The sequence below is a fragment of the Stegodyphus dumicola genome, chromosome 2 (genome assembly GCF_044657685.1).
Source record: "Stegodyphus dumicola isolate Sdum_Otavi_A_Nest chromosome 2, ASM4465768v1".
Lineage (NCBI taxonomy): Eukaryota > Metazoa > Arthropoda > Arachnida > Araneae > Eresidae > Stegodyphus > Stegodyphus dumicola.
This window is the reverse complement of record NC_140769.1, coordinates 90,151,523-90,172,062: the sequence shown is the minus strand read 5'-3', so window position 1 is coordinate 90,172,062 and position 20,540 is coordinate 90,151,523. Positions and strand designations below refer to the sequence as shown.

Here is a 20,540-nt window from a genome sequence, read left to right as displayed (position 1 = left end):
ACTTGAGTACCAGAATGAAAACAAAAGGAAAACACTAAAAACAACCATCAATGGCTAAATGTTGTAAGATGGATGAATGCCATCCCAGTTTCAAAACTTGAAAAGGCTGGCTGTAGGAAAAGGATATCCATCTCATGTTTTTCATAATGTGCAACATGATTATAAGTCAAAATTCTCTGGAATATCTTCCACGACAGCATACATTCTGCTCAGTGGCTTTTCAGCCTTATAAGATTGAAAATGAAACACATACTAGGTACATAGCCAGTCTTGAATTTGTGGGGGAACCGTTTGTTGAAATGAAATTTCACCAAAACTGGCTTATTTTTTATCTAATAGAATACTTGATTCAAATAAAAATCTTTACAAAAATATCAACATTTCTTTTTAAATTTTTAATTAAAATTAATTGAATTAATCAAAAATGTTTTCAATTTCATGTTTTAATGCCTGGTAATATATAGAATTAGTCTGTTTTTATATATGTCTTTCTATACTATATACATGCTTTAGATGTTTGTATTCTTAAGGCCCGTTATAAACATGGCACATGTAAACACATTTTATGAATATATTACCACATATATTTTAATTGCATTAATACTTTAAGAATATATAGAATTTAAGTGTTTAGTTAGAAACATTGAAAGAATTCTCAAGTGCATTAGAAAACTACAATTCTCAGAATTTTTAAATTTATGATATATAGCATACTACACATACAGTGGATGGACAAAAATATGGAAACACCTTGTGAAATGCATGTTTGAAAAGAAAGATTGATTTTAATGAAATATGTAGGTGGCGCTGGCATTTTTGACTACCGACGCCACCTATACAACTTCGTAAATGTGCTAAACAGTTCAGTTGTTTGTCGGACTAGTGTTATGTGAGGTTGTCATTGCATTATGTCAGAGTTAACAGACTTCGAACGTGGACAAATTGTTGGAGCACGTACGGTAGGTGCTTCCATAAGCAAGGTAGCCGAGGTGTTTACTGTTTCAAGAGGTACTGTATCGAAGATTTATTCCGTATATTTGAAAAGCGGAAAAACATCATCTGCTAAATCACAGCGCGGACGAAAGTGTGTCCTGAGTGATCGTGACAGACGATCATTAAGGGCAATTGTGACAAAAAATAAGAAGACCACAGATGCACAAGTTACTGCTGAAATGAATGTTGTGTTACCGAACCCTGTGAGTACCAAAACAATTAGAAGGGAGCTTCATAAACAGGGCATTGCTGGCCGTGCTGCAATTGAGAAGCCACTCATCAGTGATGCTAATGCCCGTAACAGGAAAAGGTGGTGTTTAAGTCATAAAGGCCTGGACTATAGAGCAGTGGAAGTGAGTAATATGGTCTGACGAGTCTTCTTTCACATTGTTTCCACTTCTGGCTGAGTTTACGTCTGGAGAACGCCATCTCAAGCCTATAATACAGACTGCTTGTTGCCAAGAGTGAAACATGGCGGGGGTTCTGTTATGGTTTGGGCAGCCATATCGTGGTTCTCTGCTAGCCCCATCATAACTGTGTCAGGGCACATGACTGCCAAGACTTATGTGAACATTTTGGCCAATCAAGTTCATCCCATGGTACAAACTTTGTTCCCCGATGGTGATGGTGTCTGTCAAGACGACACAGCCCCTGTTCACACAGCTCACATTGTCCAGGACTGGTTTTCTAAGCACGAGGATGAGTTGTCTCATCTCCCCTGGCCACCACAGTCACCAGACCTGAATATTATCGAACCTTTATGGTCTACATTGGAACGGAAAGTGCGTTCTCGTTATACACTGCCAACATCGTTATCTGAACTTACCACCGTTTTGCAGGAAGAATGGTATGATATTCCCTTGGCAAACATACAGGAACTGTATTTATCCATTCCGAGAAGACTGCAAGCTGTTTTGGATGCCAACGGGTTTCCTACACCATATTAAGCAAAGAAACATGTTTTTTTAAAGGTGTTTCCATATTTTTGTCAAACCCCTGTACTTTATTTACCAATATTCTCAGGACAGCTCCAAAACACGTTTTACAGTCGTCGAAGATCTACTATAAACACGCTGACACGATCAGTGACACAGCCTTCACACTGTCAGGCAATAATGGTGGAGACAGCTTCACTGCAAAGCACCCGAGTACAGCTCCCAACTCTGCTTGGTCGTTCTCGGAACTCTATGTACTCTCGAGACTCTCCACGCAATGCACTTGACTATACACAAGATTGCAGCTCTTGACTCAGCACAGTCTAAGACAAAACTCAACGATGCACTAAAAGACTCTCTCGATGCACTCGACGACCAACTTGGCGCTAGACTTCAAGACACTTGCTCAATGACTGACTATCAGCTCGCTAGATGAGGCACACACTCGATGAGAGACGCGCACTCACTGACTGTGGACCAGCAGGGTTTATATAGCTTTTGGCTTGTGTTTGGGAACATTCTGGGCTAAGCCCGTAAGAATTCGTTCCAGAAGGTTCTCCATCCATCCATGGTATATCGCCAATTTTGTCGCGAAATGGGAGATTTCTCGCCAAATGTGGCCACCCTGCCTTCCCTTGCCAATTTATGGCCATTCTAAAACTGCTTTGCGGGGAAGCCATCTCACCGTGTCTGTACATTTCGTAACAATATAATCCAAAATTTTGAAATTTTGTTTACAGACTTACCTTTTATTTGAACAACAAATTAGATTTTTTTTACAAATGATCAGAAGTTTTAAAACAAAAATCACAGACAGAAGGCATGTGAGGATGTTATTAACATGTTAAAATTTGACATTTGTTGGAGAGTTCAAGCAAAAGATTAACAATTTTCGCTCAGTCTCATACACAGAAAATGGCCTCGCACACTTCTGGAATGAATATGCTGATTGTGCCATTTTGGCACTTGAAATAAATATTGCAGAGAACTGTAGGGTCACCCTTCACCAGAAACAGGTGCTATTTGCAGTTTTAATTTTGCTGGCAGAGCATCTCGAGGAAACATTTTTCCCCCCTCAATGACAATTTCCAATAAAGTTATAAACTATCCTTCACCCATTTTGATGATGTTTTTGATACATTTAAAAACACGCATGACACGCAAACACGGATATCCTCACCCCAAAGTTAATTTTAAAATAAATTTTTTAAAAAAATCCAATTATATTATGAAAAATTATGTCTCTACTCTTACATGCGCCCTAAAATCACCAAATGTGGCAATATGTGTTTTACGCTGGTTTTTGGCACAATTGCATGTTGTATGGCAACCCTTTTGACGTTGAAAACTCCTTTTTTTGCTGGAATGTTTTAATTCCTTGTTGGTTCATGTCATGCGTGTTTTTAAATGGCCTATGTTGCAATGAGAGACATGGTTGCAAGAGGGTCTGGGAGATTATTTTTAGTGGCTGTGCATGATAGAAGTAAGGAAACGCTGATGCAATGTATTAAAGAATGGATTGAGCCTTGTACAACTATTTTTTTGGACAAGGATTTAGGAAAAGAAGGTTTTGAACATTTATTTGTGAACTACAGTCAAGTCTTTAATACGGACATCCATAATCCGGACCTCAAAGCTACAAACTTTCTGCGCATGCATCAAAGCATAATGCATTAACGCATGCGCATATGCGTCTATGCACGCGCATAATATGTTTACGCATGCGCGTTTAATGTATAACGGACGGTATAAGCTAAGCTAAAATTATCTATTTCAGTTAACGTTGCAGATTGCATTCTTCCTTAATCTTCTAATTGAATCCGGCTTATTATTTTTTGCAGACCGTTAGAGCAATTTTATAAAAGTAAGCTTGAACTTTCAATTATGTCAAAAAGAATTTCCGATTCTGGAGCTACCAAAGGATCTACAAAGCGAAAGCATGTTTCAATGTCCATCAAACAAAAAGTTAAATTGCTGCAAAAAATGGATATAGGTGTTGGAAAATATGACCTATTGTAACCCTTTTTCTGCATCATCTCTCCTCCTTGAAATATTTCTAACTTTTACATAAGGCTTAGTTCTTATTTTAAAGGGATATAGTAGTTATTTCTACTTCGTTTTTCACTGCCACTGTTTGTATTAAGAACGGACTGTTCCAGCCTAATTAAGATGCAAAAACGAAACTTGATGTTATGTCATCTGAAAAGCTGAGTCGTGCAATAGCTGATTGGTTGCCGTGAGATGACGTCATGTCTACTTCAGGTATAAGTATCTTGTGTCGCTCTGGTTCATTCCTTCTGGTTCCGGTTTCACTGCTCCGTGGTGTGCCTTTCCAGCCCCCATTGGAAGACGATATTGAGACGTGTGCCATGATTCCAGTCTGCAAGATGACTTTTCCTGGATTCTCAAAAGAGGCTACAATATGAGCGACTGCCATGGGCGGCATCCTGTCTTCATAAAGGCGGCATCTTCAACGCAAGTGTTTTTCCAGAGTTAGCGGCGATGATTTTCCAAACTGTGATTTCTCGTGTGTAACTACAGTGAGCGGCGTTTTGCCGTTCAAGGATTTAATTTTAATTTTCCAGGTGCCTTCTTGACCACGAAGCATGGACTTATTGATAGTGTAGCGATTTTCATTAAAACCGTGTAATTCCTGTTTAGTGATATGTTTTTCGCGTATTGAATGCCAGTATTTGGAGATCAGGTAAAATTTTCTTTAATAGTGTAACATTCCTTAAAGGAAAAACCCTTGGGGTTAATGGATGATCAATTAAGTGTAATTTTTTATAATGATTATGTTATACTCTTTAAGTTTCTGATATTCATTAAATTTATTCATTGTGTTTTTATTTTTATACATTGTTAATAAATTGGTTAAGTTTAAAAACTTTTGTCTTCAATGTCTGCATAGTACATAACCTTAGGGAGCTTCTATTGCTACTTTTGCTAAAAGTTTAATTTTTAAACTTTGCTTTTGCATCAATGTACATCGATGTACACCATCTTCGATATGATTTAAATCAAATTCCTCGTCATTATAAATATCACAAATACAAATCAAATAGTTTTCTGGTTGCAGTTTTCTAATTTCGATTATGCGTAATGTATATTTTACACATGCGCGCATTGAAAGAAATGTTTAATAAAATAAACAAATAAATATTAAGCTTTTTTTTTTATTCTGATACCCTTTAGATCATAACTGCTCTTTATTTCATAAATTATGGTTTCATATTTTTAATTTTATAATTTCTGCATGTCATCTTACCAGATTTAAACTGATGATCTATCATCCGGAAAAACTGATAATCCAGAATCATCGAAGTCCCAACGAGTCGGGATTAAAGACTTTTGACTGTATAGTACGAATTTTCTGGATACTGTGTCTGGCTGTCGTATAAATACGATAGTGATTACGTGGTGGCATGTTAAAGGCGGTATGATATTGGTATTTCTGCTGTTCTAAAAAGCATTCATTCATGGTAAGTGCATTTTATTTTTATTTTATAGAATGTTATGTTCATTGTTTTTTTAGTATGAATTTCTGTCATTATTGTTGTTTTTTTTGGGGGGGGAGGGGGAATTGTTTGAAATTTATTTTAGTTATTTCAGTTTATTTTGTTGATTAGTGTGCGTAGTGCCTAGATTGTGCAATTCATAGATGTTTTTTTAAAGCTGAAACAGAACGTCGTGTACATGAATGTGTACATTCTTTGAAATTTATTTTATGTTAATTTATTAAAGCAAGGTGTGCGTTGTTCGTAAATTCATTCGTTGCCTAGATTGTGCAATTCATAGATTTTTTTTAAGTTAAAACATATCGCTGTGCTCATGGATTCTTGTCAAATATTTTTTATTAGAAACTTTATGATTTTGCTATCTAAATTTTTTGTTTTTGTTTTGGATTTTTAGCTTAAATTTTGTCTTCAAAACGTGGTTTTTGCATGTGCATGTTGGAGACATTTTAGGCTTAAAGTTTGAAATGTAGACAAAAAATTTAGATAGTAATATGCAGCGACAAATTTCTCACCAAACATTTTTGGCGAGAAATTTGTCGCCGCTTTTGGTGACCTGAGGGCACATTTAAGAGTAGTTCCAAAATTATTAAAATAATTTTATGTTTTATTTTCATCAAGTTTGAAAAATAGAGATTACTCCAGATTTCAACTTAATGCAAAGGGTATCAAACAGTGATCGCCTGTTGTTACAATCCTTGTCATATATATATCAATCACATTCATTTAAAATACAGCAATCTTTTTTAGTCAATAAACTGCATTGATATAATGATTTTCAGAAAAGGGCAGTAAGAGACAAATTATAATTTGATACTTTGCAGTTGAAATAATTACATAACCATTAAACATTTATAGTTTTATAAGACCACTTTCCTAGCAGAGAAAATGTTAAAAGAACTAATAAAAATAATATCCCATATTTATCTGAATTCATATTAATAATTAAAATACTTTTGACAGAAATACTATTAATATAAAAAATTAGAATGATTTATTCAAAAAAAGGGATCTATGCAAAGAAATCATTAGTTTGTACAAGCACTGCTTAACTTGGAAAAACAAACATAAATGTTTTGTTTGAATTTTTCTTTTGCTTCCCAGAAGAAAAAAATCCTCCAGTATCATAAAATGGGCAATTGAAATGGAGTCACTATAGTCATGTGGAATAAAAAAGTCAAGTAACAGCTTTATTGTTTTTAAAATATATTGGTAAAGAAGATGTCCTGCATAAGGACTAGATCTTAGTAAGTTCATGCACAGAGGATTAGAAGTTTATGCCTAATTTTCTACAAGCGCAGATTCTAGCGCAGATAATCGCCGAAATTTTACAGCATTCTGGGAAGAAAGAGTAATACCAAGTCAAAAAATGCAAAGATTTTAGTTTACATGTAACATCATGATTGACTCAAATACAGTACATACATTTAAAATTACACAAAAAAGCAACCATACATATGTATACTGTTCATGAAGAAAACACTAAAAACTAAAAAACTCATACAACCAGACATTTCAGTTTCCCAAAATGGAACTGGAGTTGAATTCTCACTGTTTTGTGGCTTTAATCGTCCAAATACTAATCAGTCTAAAGAAAAGAGATCTGGTAGAGTCTGCATACATTAACCTATCAGCTTGTTTGTAATGGGGAACCAGTTTTCCCTATGTTAACCCCAAAGCGATCTATGGTGACTGGCTGTAGTGACAAAGCAGAAAAATTGTTCCAAACAGTTGTTCTTCCGAAACAAATCGATGTGTGATAGCAGCCTTATGAACCTGATTTATGGCTTGTTTTAGATTTCAATGTTTCTTTAATTAAATAGCTCCACTAAGCCCTGTTATGCCTCTAACGGCAGTACAGGAAGTTCGATCAGTCATCAGAAAAAACACAAAAACTAACCCTGCAACTAACCCATTCACCTGGGATCAAACTCCTAGTATTCAGAGATTTTAACTACTTAGGTATTGGTGAGACTATTATGCTAAAAAATGCCATGCCTTCTTACTGGTCAACAGATGACTCATTTGGTACATTAACATATTTTTTAAATAATCGGCAGATACAAAATATTTGTTGCATTCCTTTCACCCACTTTTTTTGGGGTAGAGTAGACTTTAAGATACCCCTTGTATTATGGCGGAGTTGTTGTTTCATTTATGGTAGCCTAAGTAGTTGAATGTTATGGAAACCCTTTTGTGACATAATCGGGTGCATGATTCTGGGAAATTTTGAACCATAGGATGTTTTATAAGCGTTTTTGTGGTGTGTGTTAAAACTGTTTAGATGGATTTGAATAGGTTTGTAAGAAGAAAGGTTCAGATGGTTACTATGTGAAGCGTTCGATCAGAAAGAGTACCTGGTTTGAAAAAAGTCATTTGAGTATGATTGATACTTTGATTTTTACGTGGCTCTGGGTGTACGAAGCGGACTCGAAAATCATGGTAAGTGAATATTTGCTTTTGGTAGTGCTTAAATGAGTAACATGTTTTTCCTTTTTTATGTTATTTTATTGTTTGGTTTAAAATGTATTTTATTGAGATTATGTATATTTGTTTGCCTATATTGTAGGATTTGGTGCTCCTTTGACTTTTTAAGTGAAAATATATCGATGTGTAAATGGACAAAGTAAAGGAAGTGCGCAATGCAACTTTGTGCAATTCTGGGAACTTTTTTTAAGTGAAAATAGGTCAACGTGTACATGGATAAAGTTAAAAGAGTGCACAATGCCATTTTTGTGCAATTCGGGGATTTTTTTTTTAAGTGGAAATAAGTCGATGTGTACATGGATAACCAGTTTGTGCAATTGTTTGTCTTGTTATTTTGGCTTTCTGTAGCAACGATTTTGGGCGCAAAAATCGCCGCTTCGCAAGCCAAAATAACGAGTCAAAGAATTGCACAAAATCGGTAACCATTTACCGCCAAAAATCGCCAAGGGGTACCCTAAACTATACTTTTACCTTCTTTTTTCCTTAACGATTCTTTGCCCAAAGACATATTTTATTGCACATTTTTAAAACACAACGTCTATATTCAGTATAATTCTATCCTATATTAGAGGCAGACGATTTCTACCATATCTAGTGTTTTGGCCGCTAGTATAGCTCTTATTCACGCTGCACAGTGGAAAAGCACAAGAACTCAATGATTTAATACAAAGTACCACGGTTCAGTAGATTGATCCAAAAGTATGACTTTGGCATGTTAAAACATCGGTTCAATTCTAGTAGAGGTAAAAGTATAGTTTAAGGCACGCCTTGGCAATTTTTGGCGGTAAATGAATACCGATTTTGTGCAATTCTTTGACTCGTTATTTTGGCTTGCAAAGCGGCAATTTTTGCGCCAAAAGTCGCCGCTACACAAAGCTAAATTAACAAGACAAACAATTGCACAAACTCGGTATCCATGTACACATCGACTTATTTTCACTTAAAAAAAATCGTCGAATTGCACAAAAATTGCATTGTATTGTGCACTCTTTTGACTTTATCCATGTACATGTCAACCTATTTTCACTTAAAAAAAAAATCCCCAAATTGCACAAACTTGCATTGCGCCCTCCCTTTACTTTGTCCATGTACACATAGATATATTTCCACTTAAAAAGTCAAAGGAGCACCAAATTCTACAATATAGGCAAACAAAAAATACATAATCTCAATAAAATACATTTTAAACCAAACAATAAAATAACATAAAAAAAGGAGAAACATGTTACACATTTAAGCACTACCAAAAGCAAATATTCACTTACCATGATTTTCGAATTCGCTTCGTACACCCAGAGCCACGGAAAAATCAAAATATCAATCATACTCAAATGACTTTTTGGCTGATCTTTGGAATATGGTAACTGGTAGTTTGGCGACATTTTGGAGGCGATAAAGTTTACTACCTAGGACTTTGGTAATAATGTGAGAAGCACTCAGTTCCGATTACGCATTATTTTGTGTGAGGGAAATGAGAGATCATGAGATATGTCATGTGACATTAATGGACGAATTACAGTTGTTTAATCGTAAAGCGGGGCAAATCTGGAAATTTCGTATTTAGCCATATTCCGTGTTGTGTGAAACATGACATTAATGGACGAATTACAGTTCTTTAATCGGAAAAGGGGGTTAATTTGGAAAAGCTTCATTGTGTGTTGTGTGAAATAGTGTTGATTATTTTTCGGATTGCATGGCGCTATGTAAAGTGAATTCTAAATTTTTAATGTGTTTATCTGATAATAATAATAAGTTGAGATTGTGTGAAAGGAAGGATATTACAAGTTTAAATGGTGGTGCAAGAAATATGGTGAAAATGGACATTTTGTGAAAAGGAGTGTAAGGAAGGGTACGTGGTTTGCTGAAAGTAGTTTGAGTATAGGTGAAATTTTATTAATTTCTTATTACTTGGTGAATAGACTTCCAGTTGACTACTGGATTTAGGATTTAGAAATTAGCAGTAGTACTGCAGCGATGTAATGAAGATTCTGAAGAAGATTAGGTAAGTTAGTATTTTTAATCATTTGAGGATATTATTTTTATGCATTGTTCTAAATGTAAAGAGTAAATAAATTAAAATGGTATTATTTGAAAATTGTTATTAGCAATGATTTAGTTTAAAGTAATTAGGATTGTAATCTAATCTTTATTAATTTAATGTATGTGCTTATTTATATTTGAAGTAGTGTTTTTTAATTTAATTATATTTTAATTTAATGATCGTGATTTTGTGAGTTATAGGTTTACAGTATTTTGGAATATGTTTGAGTAGTATACGTTGAGTATCTTCATGCATTTTCGTGAAATTTTTCTAATTTATGAGAAAAAAGCAGTGTACATGGATATAGTGAAGAGTGTGCGCAATGCCATTTTTGTGCAATTCTGGGGTTTTTTTTAAGTAAAAATAAGTCGACGTGTACATGTGATATTTTAATTAAATGATAGTTATTTTGTGAATTTTATGTTTGTAGGAATTTGGTATACGTTTTAGTTGAAGTAAATGTGCATGGAAATAATTTAAATATTTGACACTAAGTATTTGTAATGTTTGCGGTGTGAATTCGTTGGTGACGTTTATAATATAATAGATAATTTAGAGGTAAAAGTTTTTAGATATTTTATTTATTTTATACGTGGAAATGTTCATATTTGGAAAGGGTATATACTTTTTCGCGATAAGGTAATTTCGTATATGTTCTTTTTATCGGGTTTAAAGATTCAGAAAATTGTCATGCATTTTCGTGAAATTTTTCGGTTGATCTTAACATTATGATAACTTGGCGATTTTTTGGCGACCAACTCTCCTACAGCAACCCTCTATTTTTTTTTTCCCGCCGCCATTTTGTCTTCACGAAGTAAAGACATGTTTCTTTTCTTTTTATCTACTGAACACTTCTTCCAACAATCTACTAGCCGAATTACACTTATGCTAGAAATTTTATCTAACAAAACTGCTTAATCATGACAAATATTCACTGCAAAATTGGCAAAAAGTGCACAATACCATACTCCTTACGCGTTTTTCAAAATAACACATACACATAAACCATGTACACGTCGACTTATTTTTACTTAAAAAAAATCCCAGAATTACACAAAAATGGTATTGTGCACACTCTTTACTATATCCATGTACACTGCTTTTTTCTCATAAATTAGAAAAATTTCACGAAAATACATGACAATTTTCTGAATCCTTAAACCCGATAAAAAGAACATATATGAAATTACCTGATCGCGAAAAAGTATATACCCTTTCCAAATATGAACATTTCCACATATAAAATAAATAAAATATCCCAAAAATTTTACCTCTAAATCATCTATTATATTATAAACGTCACCAATGAATTCATACCGCAAGCATTACAAATACTTAGTGTCAAATATTTAAATTATTTCCATGCACGTTTACTTCAACTAAAACGTATACCAAATTCCTACAAACATAAAATTCACAAAATAACTATCATTTAATTAAAATATCACTAAACCATGTACATGTCGACTTATTTTTACTTAAAAAAAAAATCCCAGAATTGCACAAAAATGGCATTGCGCACACTCTTCACCATATCCATGTACACTCCTTTTTTCTCATAAATTAGAAAAATTTCACGAAAATGCATGACAATTTTCTGAATCTTTAAACCCGTTAAAAAGAACATATATGAAATTACCTGATCGCGAAAAAGTATATACCCTTTCCAAATATGAACATTTCCACGTATAAAATAAATAAAATATCCAAAAACCTTTACCTCTAAATTATCTATTATATTACAAACGTCACCAACGAATTAATACCGCAAACATTACAAATACTTAGTGTCAAATATTTAAATTATTTCCATGCACGTTTACTTCAACTAAAACGTATACCAAATTCCTACAAACATAAATTCACAAAATAACTATCATTTAATTAAAATATAATTAAATTCAAAAACACTACTTAAAATATAAATAAGCACATACATTAAATTAATAAAAATAAGCTTACAATCCTAATTACTTTAAACTAAATCATTGCTAATAACAATTTTCCCAATAATACCAAATTACTTTACTTCCACCTTACATTTAGAACAATGCATAAAAATAATATCCTCAAATAATTAAAAATACTAACTTACCTAATCTTCTTCAGAATCTTGAGGTTGATCTTTACAATATTTTAACTGGTAGTTTGGCGACATTTTGGAGGCGATAAAGGTTACCACCTGGGACTTTGGTAATAATGTGAGCAGTACTCAGTTCCGATTACGCATTATTTTGTGTGAGGGAAATGAGAGATCATGGGATATGTCATGTGATGTTAATGGACGAATTACGGTTCTTTAATCGGAAAAGGGGGGAAATCGGGAAAAAATCTGGAAGTTTTGTATTTGGCTTTATTCTGTGTTGTGTGAAACAGTGTTCGTGAATTTTTGGATCCCATGGCCGTAACTAAAGTGAATTCGAAATGGGTATTTATGTATGTATTAATTTAATGTATTTGCTCATTTATATTTTAAGTAGTGTTTTTGAATTTAATTATATTTTAATTAAATGATAGTTATTTTGTGAATTTTATGTTTGTAGGAATTTGGTATACGTTTTAGTTGAAGTAAACGTGCATGGAAATAATTTAAATATCTGACACTAAGTATTTGTAATGGTTGCGGTATGAATTCGTTGGTGACGTGTATAATGTAATAGATGATTTAGAGGTAAAAGTTTTTGGATATTTTATTTATTTTATATGTGGAAATGTTCATATTTGGAAAGGGTAAATACTTTTTACCGATCAGGTAATTTCATATATGTTCTTTTTACCGGGTTTAAAGATTGAGAAAATTGTCATGTATTTTCGTGAAATTTTTCTAATTTATGAGAAAAAAGCAGTGTACATGGATATAGTGAAGAGTGTGCGCAATGCCATTTTTGTGCAATTCTGGGATGTTTTTTTAAGTAAAAATAAGTCGACGTGTACATGGTTTAGTGATATTTTAATTAAATGATAGTTATTTTGTGAATTTTATGTTTGTAGGAATTTGGTACACATTTAAGTTGAAGTAAACGTGCATGGAAATAATTTAAATTTTTGATACTAAGTATTTGTAATGCTTGCGGTATGAATTCGTTGGTGACGTGTATAATGTAATAGATGATTTAGAGGTTTTTGGATATTTTATTTATTTTATATGTGGAAATGTTCATATTTGGAAAGGGTAAATACTTTTTCGCGATCAGGTAATTTCATATATGTTCTTTTTACCGGGTTTAAAGATTGAGAAAATTGTCATGTATTTTCGTGAAATTTTTCTAATTTATGAGAAAAAAGCAGTGTACATGGATATAGTGAAGAGTGTGAGCAATGCCATTTTTGTGCAATTCTGGAATGTTTTTTTAAGTAAAAATAAGTTGGCGTGTACATGGTTTATGTGTATGTGTTATTTGAAAAACGCGTAAGGAGTATGGTATTGTGCACTTTTTCCCAATTTTGCAGTGAATATTTGTCATGATTAAGCAGTTTTGTTAGATAAAATTTCTAGCATAAGTGTAATTCGGCTAGTAGATTGTTGGAAGAAGTGTTCAGTAGATAAAAAGAAAAGAAACATGTCTTTACTTCATGAAGACAAAATGGCGGCGGGAAAAAAAAATAGAGGGTTGCTGTAGGAGAGTTGGTCGCCAAATTTTCGCCAAAAAAACGTCAAGTTCCCATAATGTAAAGATCAACCAATCTTGATTATGTGTCCGATAAACTTTTCTTATTTTTGTTTCAGGATCTTTAAAATCATACTTATAGTTCACAGCAAGGTACCAGGTAAAATAAATAACTTAATAAAACATCTTTACTTCTATCTTGCACAATCTTAAAGAAACACGTATTACTACCCCCTTCAATCCCACTAAATACCCATTTCGAATTCACTTTAGTTAGGGCCATGGGATCCAAAAATTAACGAACACTGTTTCACACAACACAGAATAAAGCCAAATACAAAATTTCCAGATTTTTTACCGATTTCCCCCCTTTTCCGATTAAAGAACCGTAATTCGTCCATTAATATCACATGACATATCCCATGATCTCTCATTTCCCTCACACAAAATAATGCGTAATCGGAACTGAGTACTGCTCACGTTATTACCAAAGTCCCAGGTAGTAACCTTTATCGCCTCCAAAATGTCGCCAAACTACCAGTTACCATATTCTAAAGATCAGCCATTTTTCTAATTTATGAGAAAAAAGCAGTGTACATGGATATAGTGAAGAGTGTGCTTAATGCCATTTTTGTGCAATTCTGGGATGTTTTTTTAAGTAAAAATAAGTCGACGTGTACATGGTTTATGTGTATGTGTTATTGTGAAATACGCACAAGGAGCTTGTGATTGTGCACTCTTTCCAAATTTTGCAGTGAATATTTGTCATGATTAAGCAGTTTTGTTAGATAAAATTTTAGTATAAGTGTAATTTGGCTAGTAGATTGTTGGAAAAAGTGTTCAGTAAATAAAAAGAAAAGAAACATGTCTTTACTTCGTGAAGACAAAATGGCGGCGGAAAAAAAAAAAATAGAGTGTTGCTGTAGCAGAGTTGGTCGCCAAATTTTCGCCAAGTTACCATAATCCAAAGATCAACCGACTTTTTTTGTAAAAGTCTCTTTCTGATCGAACGCTTCACATAGTGACCATCTGGACCTTTCTTCCTACAAACCCATCTAAACGGTTTTTACGTTCGACTAGACGCATATCCTTCCTACATACAGGACACTTACAATGGCTTCTAAGTAAACCTTCAATTACACACCAATCAATTAAAGCTCATTTCCCCTTTCGCTCCAAATCATACAGAAACTTCAAATTAATCTTATTACATTCGGCCATTCTACCGTCTAAAGAATCAAACCAACACACACCACAGAAACGCTTACAAAACATGCCATGATTCAAAATTTCCCAGAATCATGCACCCAATTACGTCACAATAGGGTTTCCATAACATTCAACTACTCAGGCTACCATTAATGAAACAACACCTCGGTGATAAATCAAACAACAACTTCGCTATAATACAAGGGGTACCTTTAAGTCTACTCTACTCCTAATATTTAGTACAAATGGGATTTGGGGACATTATGATGAGCAGTAAACGTGTCATTTTGGTGTTGGCGACATTTTTCAAAATCGCGCCTAGGCCTTACCGTATACTAGGATTGTCAAAACTTCAATTAATATTAACTCCAAAATAAAGGAACAGTAAACATTTCGAGAGGAAAGTGCAAAATCGCCCACTGCTTCGCGCGTGTCTCAAAATCGCCAATTTCAAAATAACAAGTCAAAGAAGTGCACAAACTCGGTATCCATGTACACATCAACATATTTTCAGTTTAAAAAAAAATTAGAGAATTGCACAAACTTGGCATTGCGCACTCCCTTGACTTTGTCCACGTACACATCGATACATGACATATCAGTGGGCCATTCTGCCCTTTACCGCATTTCAAAACATAACAATAATACGATTTACATTACATAAATAATTAAACAAGCTAAACCTCTTAACATATCAATATACTTAAATAAAATCAGCATCATGATGTTTAATTTTCTTCCTGCATATACAGAACCTTACCATTCTTTATAATTAACTTTCCTTTTTTTCGGCATTTTAAATTACAAATGACAATGAACACTGCTTTCAAAATTCGTCCCGGTATCTCCTTTCCTTCACACGTGCTGCTAATTTCGTAGGATAACAAGGAATTGTAAACAGGAAATTTAATGTTGCCATCGGAAGTGAATATTCTATCATATAACCTATGCGTTTGATTTTGAATATTTCCTTATTTTCTTCTGATTTTGGTATATGTACTAAGAAAAGCGGCATTGGTTTATTTTCTTTTCTGTTTCTTAGGGGCGAATTCAAGTGCAACGCTTGTCATGGTAATCGCACTTGCATTGCAAAACCGAATTCAGCTGCAACGCTTTTCGGACACGCCTACTGAAAATACGTCACTACCATAGAGGAATTTTGCGGCTACTCCTGACTAGAGCCCTTTATAGTAGCCTAAGGGGCGAATTCAAGTGCAACGCTCTGATAAATTGCAAATGTTAGCTCGCAAGAGGCGTTCCTGCTATCGGCTGCTAAAGTCGAATTCAAGTGCAACGCTTTACCGCTCTGGTAACTGATGACGTCAAAATTGCAATGGGGAGCTGGTTTGCTCTCGTGCCAGGAGAGCTTGTCCGATAAACTACATCAATATCCAATGAGACTGCGTGTCGATGTAAACAAAAAACATCAGTTCCCATGATTCCTCTGAGCTTATGGTCAAGTGTTTACTGCGTTGTAGTGTGGTGTAACGAAGTGTTCCAGTCCTGAAAACGAAGGAAATATACAGACATGTAATGTAATGTGTACAACATTATTTACTTTATCCTATAGATTCCCTCCAAAGTAATCTAGAGCAACAGGTGTGTGTAAAATATATTTTACTTTTCAGACAAAAATACTTGCTTTTTTAAATATAAAGCACAATTTTTTCCCATTTTCAAATTACAGCATTTGGTTTTTATTCTTCTAATAGTAAGTTTAGTTTAAAATTAAAATTTGTGTTATATTTTTATTGTTCAATGCAGATGCATGATTCTTCAGTGACAGTAGGCATGTTTACCATATGAAATTTAACTAGTTCTTGAATTATATAGTAATTAATAAGCCCATCTATGTGCAAGCAGATAAGCCTGCTGAACACCGCTATCCAGTCTCTCTTTAAATCCAGGTGAAAAAGCTAGCTGCATGAGTGTTCTCTTCATTTTTTCAATGTATAACATGAATACTAAGTTTTCCATGCAGGCATTCCTTCCCTTAGACATTCATTATGTGATGCAGCAGTTAAAGAGCAATTTTAAGGTTTATATTGTACATCGTTGGGAAAATATAAAAATGAAATTAAAGGTATTTTAATATAATACAATAAATAAAAATTATATGAAACTCTGAATTGTAGTAAGTGCTAATTCTAATGTGTTATTAATGTAATATATGCATTCAGAGTAAAGGTTTAATTTATAAATTATGCTTTGTGTTCTGCTCATTATATTGTGGATTTACAGTACGCTTCTGCTTCTTAAGTGAAAGTTTGGACCCATTCTCGTTTGATATCAGTTATGTTCAGATTTATTTATTTCATAAAATTTCAAAAAACAATTTTTGGCTATTAAAAGCTACAAGTGCAGAAACAAAAGCTTAATTTCTTTACTGTAAGTGTGTCATGCTTCTCTGCTGATAATGAAAGTCGTCTTTTAATAAGATTTCTTTCATTTCATATATTAATTATATCTTTTACCGTACTGGTTGCCATCTTTCATTGTGCATTCTTCAATATTTTTTGGTACTTACATATTAACACAAATACCTGGATCAGTTTGGTGGTCTTTATAAATGAAAAGAGAAAAATACTTATCTGGAGGAGTACATTGTTTTTGCAGCTTGCTTTTAGCATAACCAAACTATCAATATTTATCTAAGTTGGCAAAACGTTATAACATATCAAAGAAAAAAACATTTAACAAATTTTAAAATACTAATTTGAATTATTAAATAAAAATTATATGATAGTTTAAAAAAAATACATTTTCCACAAATTTTTAGCACTGTTCTTCACTGCTTGTGCCAAGTGATCAGTTTTCACAAAAACAAAAAAAAAAAAAAAATCAGAGAATTACATAAAGTTGATACTGCATGCCTTGTCTATGTACCAAATTCATCTCATAGTTGTTTCCATTAGAAATTTTTGTACTAAAATGTTCTATTCCTGCAGAACTTTTAACACAGCTTCGTCTTTTGATGGTAAGCTCCACAAGCAGTATTTTAAATCTGAAATTAATCTAAAACAACTATTCGTATCTAAAAACCATTGGAACTTGAAATACAACATAAGAAACACATATGAAAATGGTGACATTGCTTGAATGAAAAATTGTCATGAGCATGTTACCTGAAAAATTTTGTTGCATAATCATTGCCAGAGTTTGGCACATTTTTGAAAATTTGGCAACTTTTATTAAGGTGGTTTCAATAATATGCAAATATCTTTTATTCTTATGATTGCTTCATTGTATACTTTTTCCCTTTCCCTAGAGTGTAGTACAAGTTTTCACAAGTTTTCCAGCCAAATGCGGTATGCATTTCAAGTTTCTATACATTTATATAAATTTTAAGAGAGTAAAATATTAACAAAAACTGCATCAAGTTTTCAACTCTTGTTTTGTTTTTCATTAAAAATTTGCTACAATTATATATAATTCATTTTTTTAATGTAAATGTTTTTAAGTATTTGTAGGATAAAAGCAAATTACACTTATTCATTCTTTCTTTGATATAATACATGTAGCTCTTTACCTGAAATTAATGTTTGTCAAATTGTTGTGCATAAATTAGAAGTATGCATGTTTCTCTTAAGTCAGTTATGTTTCAGGAACTATCTTTAATGAATTGTATAGAAAATTGTGGACGAGGTGTTAGGTGTACAGGAACGTGGTATATTATAAACATGTATAGTATCTCGTAGTATATAAACTCATAACTTTGATTATGCAGTATGCTTTGTATATTATTCCTGAAAGCATGTATATTTCAATCAAGATTGTTGAGGTTAATTGTGCTTCTTTTATGCTATCTCTGAAAGCATGCATATTTCAATCAAGATTGTTGAGTAAACTTTTTCTGACTTTATGCTATCTCTGAAAGCATGTATATTTCAATCAAGATTGTTGAGTAAACTTTTCTTACTTTATGCTATCTCTGAAAGCATGTATATTTCAGTCAAAATTGTTGAGTAAATTGTGCTTATTTTATGCTTTCTTCTTTTTTACATTAGAAAATTCCACACTTTTATCACGAGGATGACATTTAGGAATGACAAGTTTGTATCTATTACATAAAATCCAATGTTTTCTGGATTCTTCTTTTCTTTTTCCTCCCAACAGAAAAAACTTTAATGGTATAAATCAGCGGTTTTAAACCTTTTGACTTATAGTGTACCATCTAAGCAAAAACTGAAAAACATTAATACCACCACTAATTTTACAATGATTGTTTTTCAATTCCTCAATAGAAATATAAAAAACACATATATATATATATTGCCATTTGCACACTCTTTGTATTAAATATGTACACATAAAAAACTATTAGATTAAAAACTGATGATTACTTAATTATCAAAATTAAATTATTCACTTGATTATCAAAATTTCAGTTATAATACTTTAATATTTAATTTCTTTATGTCTGCTCTTATTTCATTTAATGGTAAATTAGGATCCACTTTTTATTTTGATGAGTATTTATATTTCAAATTTAACATGGAAAAAATCATTTTTCACATAAACAGGTTGTGCGAAAAGACAATACAAATTTGATAGCTTTATTTGAAATGCCTTTAAATTCTTTTTTTCAGTTCAGCCAAAAGTTAACAAGTGTGTCATTTTCCAAATCTTCAAGTCAATTTCGATCAACGGAAATTTCTATTAACTATTCTTTTCTTTATGAGATTTTTGAATTTCATAGTTAAAAATATTTTGTTTCTTTGCATACCACTGGCTGAGAACCGCTGGTATAAATTAATTATAACAGATGTAAATTAATATTTCTCATACAAAAGAGTTATTTCAATTCTTTATTGCGAACATTATATACAGAGTATGTCTTTTATTAACAACACGATTTTAAGAATTTAAAATAATAATCATTAAATCCTCTTGGTCTATAAACAGTCTTAAAAATTATAAAGGGAAAAAAATTGAAAGTTAAAGAAATCAATATTATGAATTGTTCCTTTTTAGAGAAGTTTCATTGTTTATTTAATTATAAAAAGTGTTTTACATTATGAAATATAAAAATTAAGAATATTTGAATTTGAATGAATATTTAAAAATTTTCTCTCAGATAGAAGCTGAACTATTCGAAGCAGGAGACCAAAGACGAAAAAAGGAAGAGAGATGATACTACAGCTGCAGAAAAGGAAATAATTGAAACGCAGAAGAATATATTAATGTACTGTGTGAAATATGTGACTTGTATAAGCAATCAGTTGCAAATCAGACTGCTGTCATAGAAAATCAAAATATAATTATTAATTTATTAAAAAAATAAATCATGCATTTCAAATATTACAGTGTTTTCATTCTTGTATATATTTCTGCAGTGTGGGATTCATATTTTAATTGTAAAATTTACTACTTTCTTAATTTTATTAAATTTTGTGATTATGAAAATTATTTAAAAGAAATTCACAGATCCATTATATGACATAAACATTATAATAATTTTAATACCACTATTATAAGTCTCCTGAAAATATTTATGCATTTTACACAGCAATTATCTTTTTCCTGGAGGAAATGGGAATAAGACCTGTAAGAATATGTCAATGTATTACAAATTTTAATTTTCAGATATAACATGAAATGAATTAAATTGTTTTCAATTATGTTAATAAGTTATATGAATGAGATGTGGTATTAAAAATTTCATTTCTTTTTATCATTGAAGAAATAACATTCGATATCCTACAGCTCCATAACAATGGCAGATAAAATTGGCATTCTAATTTCGAAGTTC

The 20,540-nt window shown here is 32.5% G+C and overlaps 1 protein-coding gene and 1 long non-coding RNA gene across 3 annotated transcripts in view; one reads left to right on the top strand and one right to left on the bottom strand.

Annotated features, from left to right (window-relative positions):
- LOC118201713 (transducin beta-like protein 3) overlaps window positions 1–15,702 on the bottom strand; it is a 175,512-nt gene extending 159,810 nt beyond the window's left edge. For both annotated transcript variants that reach the window (XM_085810869.1, XM_085810870.1), the window contains exon 1: window positions 15,549–15,702. In XM_085810869.1, the coding sequence (XP_085666995.1) occupies window positions 15,549–15,583 (35 nt within the window). In that variant the 5' untranslated portion in view covers window positions 15,584–15,702. The remainder of the gene's footprint in view (window positions 1–15,548) is intronic.
- A 293-nt stretch (window positions 15,703–15,995) lies between these two features.
- LOC146998512 (uncharacterized) lies at window positions 15,996–20,089 on the top strand. The gene is made up of 2 exons (XR_015039488.1): window positions 15,996–16,387; window positions 19,866–20,089. It is a non-coding gene; the product is annotated as an uncharacterized LOC146998512 (long non-coding RNA).
- The last annotated feature ends 451 nt before the right edge of the window (window positions 20,090–20,540 follow it).